The sequence below is a fragment of the Oncorhynchus mykiss genome, chromosome 3 (assembly GCF_013265735.2).
Source record: "Oncorhynchus mykiss isolate Arlee chromosome 3, USDA_OmykA_1.1, whole genome shotgun sequence".
NCBI lineage: Eukaryota > Metazoa > Chordata > Actinopteri > Salmoniformes > Salmonidae > Oncorhynchus > Oncorhynchus mykiss.
In genome coordinates, this window is record NC_048567.1 from 66,256,567 (window position 1) to 66,266,350 (window position 9,784).

General features: G+C 43.6%; 1 protein-coding gene across 3 annotated transcripts in view; it reads left to right on the top strand.

The window, feature by feature from the left end:
• LOC110520426 (radixin) overlaps window positions 1-9,784 on the top strand; it is a 59,703-nt gene that overhangs the window by 47,454 nt on the left and 2,465 nt on the right. For all 3 annotated transcript variants that reach the window (XM_036974985.1, XM_036974986.1, XM_036974987.1), the window contains 6 exons: window positions 178-274; window positions 770-933; window positions 1,396-1,526; window positions 5,808-5,968; window positions 7,370-7,462; window positions 9,284-9,493. In XM_036974985.1, the coding sequence (XP_036830880.1) occupies window positions 178-274; window positions 770-933; window positions 1,396-1,526; window positions 5,808-5,968; window positions 7,370-7,462; window positions 9,284-9,493 (856 nt within the window). The remainder of the gene's footprint in view (window positions 1-177; window positions 275-769; window positions 934-1,395; window positions 1,527-5,807; window positions 5,969-7,369; window positions 7,463-9,283; window positions 9,494-9,784) is intronic.

Genomic DNA, 9,784 nt, shown 5'->3' on the forward strand with positions numbered 1-9,784 from the left:
TGAGCATGGCCTTGTCAGATATACTCCATGACACTATCCCCCTCTGCTGGGCATGGATGGTGCCTCTAGCTTAATTTAATACTACACTGATATGGGTAGGTAGTTACCTTCACATGGCATAGTACTGTACTAGCATAGTGTTGAGACAGTCTGTATTTTTCCTTCCCTTCTCCCCAGGTTGACACCAAAGATTGGCTTCCCCTGGAGCGAGATCAGGAACATCTCCTTCAGCGACAAGAAGTTTGTCATCAAACCCATCGACAAGAAAGCTCCAGTAAGTCAGTCTACCAGGAAGGTAGGGTTAGGTTTAAAATTACCTGAAAAATGAGTCAACCCCTTTCTCTTTTCCTTTTCTCCCCTCCCTCCTCTTCCCTCCACTCCTTTCCTCTCTCCTCCCTTCCTCTCTCCTCCCTGCCTTCCTCTCCCTCCTCCTCTCCCCTCACTCCTCCTCTCCCCTTCCTCCGCCTCTCCTCTCCCTGCTCTGGCTCCCTCCACCTCTCCCCCCTCCTCTTTTCCTCTCCCCTCCTCTTTTCCTCTCCCCTCCTCTTTTCCTCTCCTCCTCTCTCCTCCCTGCCTCTCCCTCCTCTCCTCTGTGCCTCTTCCTCCTCCTCTCTGCCTCTCCCTCATCTCCCCTCTCTCCTCCCTGCCTCTCCCTCCTCTCCTCTGTGCCTCTTCCTCCTCCTCTCTGCCTCTCCCTCATCTCTCCTCTCTCCTCCCTGCCTCTCCCTTCTCTCCCCTTTTCCTCTCCTCTCCACTCGTCTCTCTATAGGATTTTGTGTTCTATGCCCCGCGGTTGCGGATCAACAAGCGTATCCTGGCGCTGTGCATGGGGAACCACGAACTGTACATGAGGAGGAGGAAGCCTGACACCATTGAGGTTCAGCAAATGAAGGCCCAGGCCAGGGAGGAGAAACACCACAAACAGATGGAAAGGTACAGAAAGAACACATGCAAACATGTAGTTGTGATTCTGACCAGAAGAGGGCAGCATTGTATAGAATATCTCTGTACCAGAGCTATATAAAGGGTGGATCTCTGTATTCCCTTGATTCCTCAAAGGAGGTGAGAAGAGCGGATATTGGGAATTACAGAAATATAATTGAAATATTAGGCCGATCCACCATCCTAACACTGCTCTCGTGTGTCTAATGAGGCTATTTAGAGACAGCTATGGACTGGCTATCTCTGTATTGCTCTTATGTGCATTTTTGTGTTTTACCTTTTTGTAAAGCATCTTGAAGTTGCAGAAAGTTGCACCAGTGTTGTGATCATATTTTATACAACAAAATATTGAATGATATGAGTAAGATATTCAACAATTAATTACATTTAATTTTAATATATTATTAGCCCAGGCATTTTCATCAACTGAACTATGCCTCTTTTGTTTTACAGAGCCCAGCTAGAGAACGAGAAGAGAAAACGAGAGCATGCAGAGAAAGAGAGGGCGAAGATAGAGAAGGAGAAGGACGAGCTTGTCGAGAGGCTCAGACAGATTGAGGAACAGACGCTAAAGGCCCAGAAAGGTATCTACAGTTGAAGTTGGAAGTTTACATACACCTTAGCCAACTACATTTAAACTCAGTTTTTCACAATTCCTGACATTTAATCCTAGTAAAAATTCCCTGTATTTGGTCAGTTAGGATCACCACTTTATTTTAAGAATGTGAAATGTCAGAATAATAGTAGAGAGAATTATTTATTTCAGCTTTTATTTCTTTCATCATATTCCCAGTGGATCAGAAGTTTACATACACTCAATTAGTATTTGGTAGCAATGCCTTTAAATTGTTTAACTTGGGTGAAACGTTTCGGGTAGCCTTCCACAAGCTTCCCACAATAAGTTGGGAGAATTTTGGTCCATTTCACCTGACAAAGCTGGTGTAACTGAGTCAGGTTTGTAGGCCTCCTTGCTCGCACACACTTTTTCAGTTCTGCCCACAAATGTTCTATAGGATTGAGGTCAGGGCTTTGTGATAGCCACTCCAATACCTTGACTTTGTTGTCCTTAAGCCATTTTGCCACAACTTTGGAAGTATGCTTGGGGTCATTGTCCATTTGGAAGACCAATTTGCGACCAAGCTTTAACTTCCTGACTGATGTCTTGAGATGTTGCTTCAATATATCCACATCATTTTCTTCCCTCATGATGCCATCTATTTTGTGACGTGCACCAGTCCCTCCTGCAGCAAAGCACCCCCACAACATGATGCTGCCAACCCTGTGCTTCACGGTTGGGATGGTGTTCTTTGGCTTGCAAGCCTCCCCCGTTTTCCTCCAAACATAACGATGGTCATTATGGCCAAACAGTTCTATTTTTGTTTCATCAGACCAGAGGACATTTCTCCAAAAAGTACGATCTTTGTCCTCATGTGCAGTTGCAAACCGTAGTCTGGGTTTTGGTTTTGGAGCAGTGGCTTCTTCCTTGCTGAGTGGCCTTTCAGGTTATGTCGATATAGGACTCGTTTTACTGTGGAAATAGATACTTTTGTGCCTGTTTCCTCCAGCATCTTCACAAGGTCCTTTGCTGTTGTTCTGGGATTGATTTGCACTTTGATTTGCACAAGTACGTTCATCTCTAGGAGACAGAACGCGTTTCCTTCCTGAGCGGTATGACAGCTGTGTGGTCCCATGGTGTTAATACTTGCGTACTATTGTTTGTACAGATGAACGTGATACCTTCAGGTGTTTGGAAATTGCTCCCAAGGATGAACCAGACTTGTGGAGGTCTACAATTGTTTTTCCTGAGGTCTTGGCTGATTTCTTTTGATTTTCCCATGATTTCAAGCAAAGAGGCGCTGAATTTGAAGGTAGGCCTTGAAATACATCCACAGGTACACCTCCAATTGACTCAGATGTCAATAAGCCTATCAGAAGCTTCTAAAGCCATGCCATCCCTTTCTGGGATGGCATGGCTTTTCCCAAGCTGTTTAAAGGCACAGTCAACTTAGTGTATGTAAACTTTTGACCCACTGGAATTGTCATACAGTTAATTTATAAGTGAAATAATCTGTCTGTTAACAATTGTTGGACAAATTACTTGTGTCATGCACAAAGTAGATGTTCTAACCGACTTGCAAACTATAGTTTGTTAACAAGAAATTTGTGGAGTGGTTGAAAAATTTGTTTTAACCTCTCTAGGCTAGGGGGCGGTATTTTCACGTCCAGATGAAAAGCGTGCCCAAAGTAAACTGCCTGCTACTCAGGCCCAGAAGTTAGGATATGCATATTATTAGTAGATTTGGATAGAAAACACTCTGACTTTTCTAAAACTGTTGAATGATGTCTGTGAGTATAACAGAACTTATTTGGCAGGCGAAACCCCGAGGACAAACCATCTAGGAATTTTTGTTGTTGTTGAGGTGACAGTGTTTTTAATGTTTTTTCTATGTGGATCTAGATTTCTAAGGCACTTGCTTGCAATTCCTATCGCTTCCACTGGATCTCAACAGTCTTTAGAAATTGGTTGATTTTTTTCCTTTGTGTAATGAAGAAGTAGGGCTTTTCAGAACGAGGGTCGAGTCTAGTGTACTGTTGTGGTTGGGGTGCATGACCTGAAGCTCACTCCACTTTGTTTTTATCCGCTATTGAACGCAGTTTATCCCGTCTTAAATTGTATTGAATATTTACGTTAAAAACGACCTAAAGTTGTATTAGGAAAGTTGTTTGAACAAAGCTTACAGGGAACTTATTAGATATTTTGAAGTCATGTTGAGCGAGTTGGAACCAATGTTTTTCTGTATCAAACGCGCCAAATAAATAGACATTTTGGAGATATAACGATATAATCGATATAAACAAACAAAATTACAATTTTTGATGTTTATGGGACATATTGGAGTGCCAACAGAAGAAGCTCTTCATAGGTAAGGCATTAATTATATCGTTATTCCTGAGTTTTGTGTCGCGTCTGGCTGGATGAAATATTATTGTCTGTGTTTGTTTGATGGGGTGCTGTCCTCAGATAATAGCATGGTTTGCTTTCGCCGTAAAGCCTTTTTGAAATCTGACACGGGGTCTGGATTGTCAAGAAGTAAAGCTTTAATTTGGTGTATTGCACTTGTGATTGTATGAAAGCTAAATATTTCGAATAAATTAATTTGAATTTGGCGCTCTGCCATTTCACCGGATGTTGTCAAATCGATCCCGTTGACAGGATTTGATCCCTAATAAGTTTTAATGACTCCAACCTAAGTGTATGTAAACTTCCGACTTCAACTGTACATCTCAACACACGCATGTACATTACACCCATGCATGCATTACACACGCGCACACACACTTACATTACATGCATGCACACAAATTACATGCACATGCATTACACACACACCAACAACGGATACAACTTCAGAGGAACAATGTAAATGGGACTGATCATCTCACTTATTTTTATGTCATAGGTTACCATGCAACCAACACCCTGGAGTAACACTTACACCCGCTGTAGTTCACAGCTATAGTACGCAACACTGGGATTTGCATACTAGCTCTTGTTAGGAGGAGTGAGGAATGGGCTATCATTTAGAGACCATAGGAGGACTGCTAGCTGTTTTATCATGTTACAGGGAGGGGGACATGAACATTCATTCTCTATAGTGTTGGCCCTAGCACCACGGCTGTCATAACCGAAAAGGACAGAACACACCTGGGGGGTATTTACATAGTGAACGGCTGGAGGGAGCGAGTTAGCTACAGCCCTGAAATCCCCAGCAGATCTAACGAATCACTGCAGAGCCATTCTGTTGGTAAAAGACAGGAGTTTGCTTGGCTGATATAAAAAAATGATTTGATCCTGAAAGGGCCATTCCAATCAGAATGATTGATTTCTACAGAATGTTGCCTCTAGAAATGCTCTCATCAAATATAGGTTGGGCCTTTCTCAGAGGTATCTCCCTATATAAACATTTGTGTTCCAGATTATTGGGAGATTATTCAAGTCCTCCTCTTGTGTTTCATGAGATGAATGTGTGAATGTGTGCCAGGAAAGATGGGTGCTGTAATGAACACGATGGGAGACAGAGTGCTGGTTTCAAGAGCAGGGTGCAGCAGGTGTTTATTTGTAAAGGACCACAGGAGGAGGCAGGTAGCTGGGTCCAGAGGCAGGCAGAAGGTCATACACAGGAGGAGGCAGGTAGCTGGGTCCAGGGGCAGGCAGAAGGTCATACACAGGAGGAGGCAGGTAGCTGGGTCCAGGGGCAGGTAGCTGGGTCCAGAGGCAGGCAGAAGGTAATACACAGGAGGAGGCAGGTAGCTGGGTCCAGGGGCAGGCAGAAGGTCATACACAGGAGGAGGCAGGTAGCTGGGTCCAGAGGCAGGCAGAAGGTCATACACAGGGGGTCCAAAAAGGCAACAGTACAAGCAGGGAAAAGACTAGTAACGTCATCCGGGAGATCAGGCAATAGGTAGATAACAGGAAATCTGATAGGCTAAAGTACAGGCAGGGAATAGGCAAAAGGCGTCATTAGTGAGGCAGGAAAAAACTATCATACACAGGAGGTTTCAATTATGGGAAAAACAGAGCTCCGAATAGAAGTGTGGCACAAAACAAACAATACCTCACAATGATGGGGTGCAAAGAACTGGACCAAATAGTGTGTGATGATGACATACAAGTGTGTGATCAGAATTCAAGTGATTGGGATCTGGAGAGTGAGCTGCGTTCAGGGGATCTATGTATTTGAGAGTGTGAGTTGGAAGCAAACGCTACAGGTGCGACTCTCGCTAAGATCTGATTATATTTGTTATACAGTACATTGTGTGTGTGTGTGTGTGTGTGTGTGTGTGTGGTGTGTACACTCATACAGAGCTGGAGGAGCAGACACGCAGGGCCCTGGAGTTGGACCAGGAGAGGAAGAGAGCGAAGGAGGAGGCGGAAAGGTTGGAGGGAGAGAGACAGGCAGCGGAGGAGGCCAAGGCAGCGCTGGCTAAACAGTCCGCTGACCAGATGAAGAACCAGGAACAACTGGTAACACTTCACCATTTTCGATCAGGGTCCCGTTAACATACTTTCAGTGCATCCTTCTTTCCTTCCTTCCTTGAAGAAATCACTGATTTTATATTAAATGATTGATGAATGCAATATAATAGACACCCTACTCGACTTCCTATTGATTGATTACCTGAAGGAAGGATGTACAATGTACATATACCTACTGTAGACAGGTATACAGCAATTCTCTAAGCCATTGGTCTCTTCTGGATTGTCCAACACACTAAAACCTTTGTAAACACTCTAACCTACAACATATCTGCACTGTACCTGCAAAGTTATTATCACGTCAATACCTTTGGTTCTATGTAAATGAGTGACACTGACTGACCTCTTTGTAAACACTTCCCTTGCTTACAGAAAATGTATGGATGCTTTTACGACATGCATTCCAAAGGTGATTTGGTTATTCCTCATGGTATTTAACCTGGAATCCCATAGCTCTACTAATGGCTTACAGCTCCAAATGACTGACAGTAGGCTTATTGCTCATGTAGCTGTTTCCACATCAAATTTGATTGGTCACATATACATATTTAGCAGATGTTATTGCGGGTGTAGTAAAATGCTTGTAACAAAATGCTGGTGAGTTACCACCGCTCTAATATCCAAAAGTTATTTCCGGCTGTATGTAAAAATGCAAAGGATGCGTTCTGAGCTACAGTAATAAGGTGTGAAATAACATCCCCAAAAAGTACTGCCAAGTTGGTAGAGTTACGAGTGATACGGAGAGAGGGAGACAATAAGCCAAAGAGACTAGACACCTTGTCATTGGGTGTAGGGAAATAACATTTATACAGTGTTGGAAGGCCCTGAGGCAGTAACCTTTAAGGGAAAAGGAGATACCTAGTCAGTTGTACAACTGAATGCATTCGACTGTAATGTGTCTTCCGCATTTTACCCAACCCATCAAAATCAGAGAGGTGCTGGAGGCTGCCTTAATCAACATCCACGTCATCAGTGCCCGGGGAACAGTGGGTTAACTGCCTTGCTTGGGGATTTGATCCAGCAACCTTTCAGTTACTGGCCCAACGCTCCTACCCGCCAGGCTACCTGCCTGTTTTGCATTGATAACTAAATATAATCTCTGGGTGCTGACAGATATCTGTGATTGAGGTGTTAATGTGCAGACAGCGTGCCCCAGGGGAAGTTCTCTGCTCTCACCACCCCCCACTCTCTCTTTGGTATTTCAAAGAATATTTAATGGGTGGTATTACATGGTTAACAGTACTCACCATGAAACCATGTGTCAATTAGATTTTCATACTGGTTGGCCCATTAAACCTCATGGGCGCCATGGTCAGCTCTTGCAGTCTGGTGGCCAGTGTGTTGGTGTATATGTCTGACAGAAGAGTGCTTTGTGCTTGTCTCTCGCAGGCCGCTGAGCTAGGAGAATTCACTGCCAAAATCGCTCTGCTTGAAGAGGCCAAGAGGAAGAAGGAAGAGGAGGCAACTGAATGGCAACACAAAGTAACGGCTACCTCTCTCTGATCCAGTGGCAGCTACTGAGGGAAGGATGGATCATAATAATGTCTGGAGTAGAGTTAATAGAATGGTGTGAAACATAAACATATGGTTTTCATGTGTTTGATACCATTCCATTCACTCCATTCCAACTAGAACACTCAGTTCCAGCCATTATTATGAGCCGTCCCCAGCAGCCTCCACTGCTCTGCCCCCTGGGACTGACACATAAATAATGGTGTCTGTATCCAAATGTGTGGGGCTGTATGCCCTCAAACCAAATAATTTAACAGCATTCATAAGATCTAATGTACACTGAACAAAAATTTAAAGGCAACATGTACAGTGTTGGTCCCATGTTCCTTGAGCTGAAATAAAATATCCCAGAAATGTTCCATACACACAAAAAGCTTATTTCTCTCAAATTGTGTGCACAAATGTATTTATATCCCTGTTAGTGAGCATTTTGCCTTTTGCCAAGATAATCCATCCATCTGATAGGTGTGGCATACCAAGAAGCTGATTAAACAGCATGATCTTTACACAGGTGCACCTTGTGCTGGGGACAATAAATGGACACTTTAACAGGTGCAGTTTTGTGACATAACACAATGCCACAGATGTCTCAAATTTTGAGGGAGCACGCAATTGGCATGCTGACCGCAGGAATGTCCACCAAAACTGTTGCCAGAGAATTTAATGTTAATTTCTTTACCATAAGCCGGCTTCAACATCATTTTAGAGAATTTGGCCATGCGTCCAACCGGCCTCACAACCGCACACCACGTGTATGGCATTGTGTGGGTGAACAGAGTGCCCCATGGTAGAGGTGGCATTATGGTATGGGCAGGCATAAGCTATGGATAAGGAACACGATTGCATTTTATTGATAGCAATTTGAATGCATAGAGATACCGTGATGAGATCCTGAGGCACATTGTCGTACGCTGCCATCACCTCATGTTTCAGCATGGCCCCATGTCGCAAGGATCTGTAAACTATTCCTTGAAGCTAAACATGTCCCAGTTCTTCCATGAACTGCATACTCACCAGGAATGTCACCCATTGAACATGCTCTGGATCTACATGTATGTCAGTAGGCTCTAGTTCCCCCCCCCAATATCCAACAATTTAGGACAGCCATTGAAGAGGACTGGGACAACATTCCACAGGCCACAATCAACAGCCTGATCAACTCTATGTAAAGGAGAGGAGTCACGCTGCATGAGGCAAATAGGGTTCACACCAGATACTGACTGGTTTTCTGATCCACGCCCCTACCTTTTTTTTAAGGTATCTGTGACCAACAGATGCATACCTGTATTCCCAGTCATGTGAAATCCATAGTGAATTTATTTCAATTGACTGATTTCCTTATATGAACTGTAACTCAGTAAAATCTTTGAAACTGTAGCATGTTGCGTTTGTATTTTTGTTCAGTATATGTATGAGTAAGATCTGAGTTTAAAATTGTGTGCTTGAGCCAGTACAAGATGTTTTTAAGATGTTATTGTGTCCCTTATTTGCATGTTAACCCCTAGTTTAGTATGTGTGTGTCTGCCTGAGTGTTTTAATGTTTTTGGAAAGTCTCTGGTCTACTCAGGTCCCACACCGGCAAGCACTTTAAATACAGGTGTCCCTGTCTTTTGACAAAGTTGTCTTGAAATGTGTTGGTGTGTGTGTGAGCAATAATGTTTTTGTGTTTCCTGTTCCAAATAGAATATTGAAATGTCAGTACTGTATGATTGTTATATATGATACAATAGATGAGTAGTTTATTGAACACCAAGTGACAAACAGTTATTCCCACATTAACCCTCCCGCCAGGCCATCTCAGCCCAGGAAGACCTGGAAAAGACTAAAGAGGAGCTGAAGTCTGTGATGTCATCACCCCCGGCGCCGGAGCACGATGAGCAAGATGAGACGAACGCAGAGGGCAGTACCGAGCTGCACAGTGACGGGGTCACCAGCCACCGCAGCGAGGAGGAACGTGTCACAGAGGCCCAGAAGAACGAACGCGTCAAGAAACAGCTGCAGGTAGGCTCAGGAAGACGTGGCCTCACATCATTAGGATGGATAGACCCCATACAGGCTCAACAAGATAAAAATCAAATACTGTTTTATTGGTCACATGCATATTTAGCAGATGTTATTGTCGGTGTAGCGAAATGCTTGTAGCTATCAACTGCAAAAAAAAATTAGGGTTATGTTTAGGCTAATGTTTGGGTCAGTAGATCAACAGTTTGCTGATAATATGTTGAACAATACACCACCTGTCTGCAACTGTCAAAATGAAGTATTTTGCTTTCCCCTCTCCCTCTTTGTCAG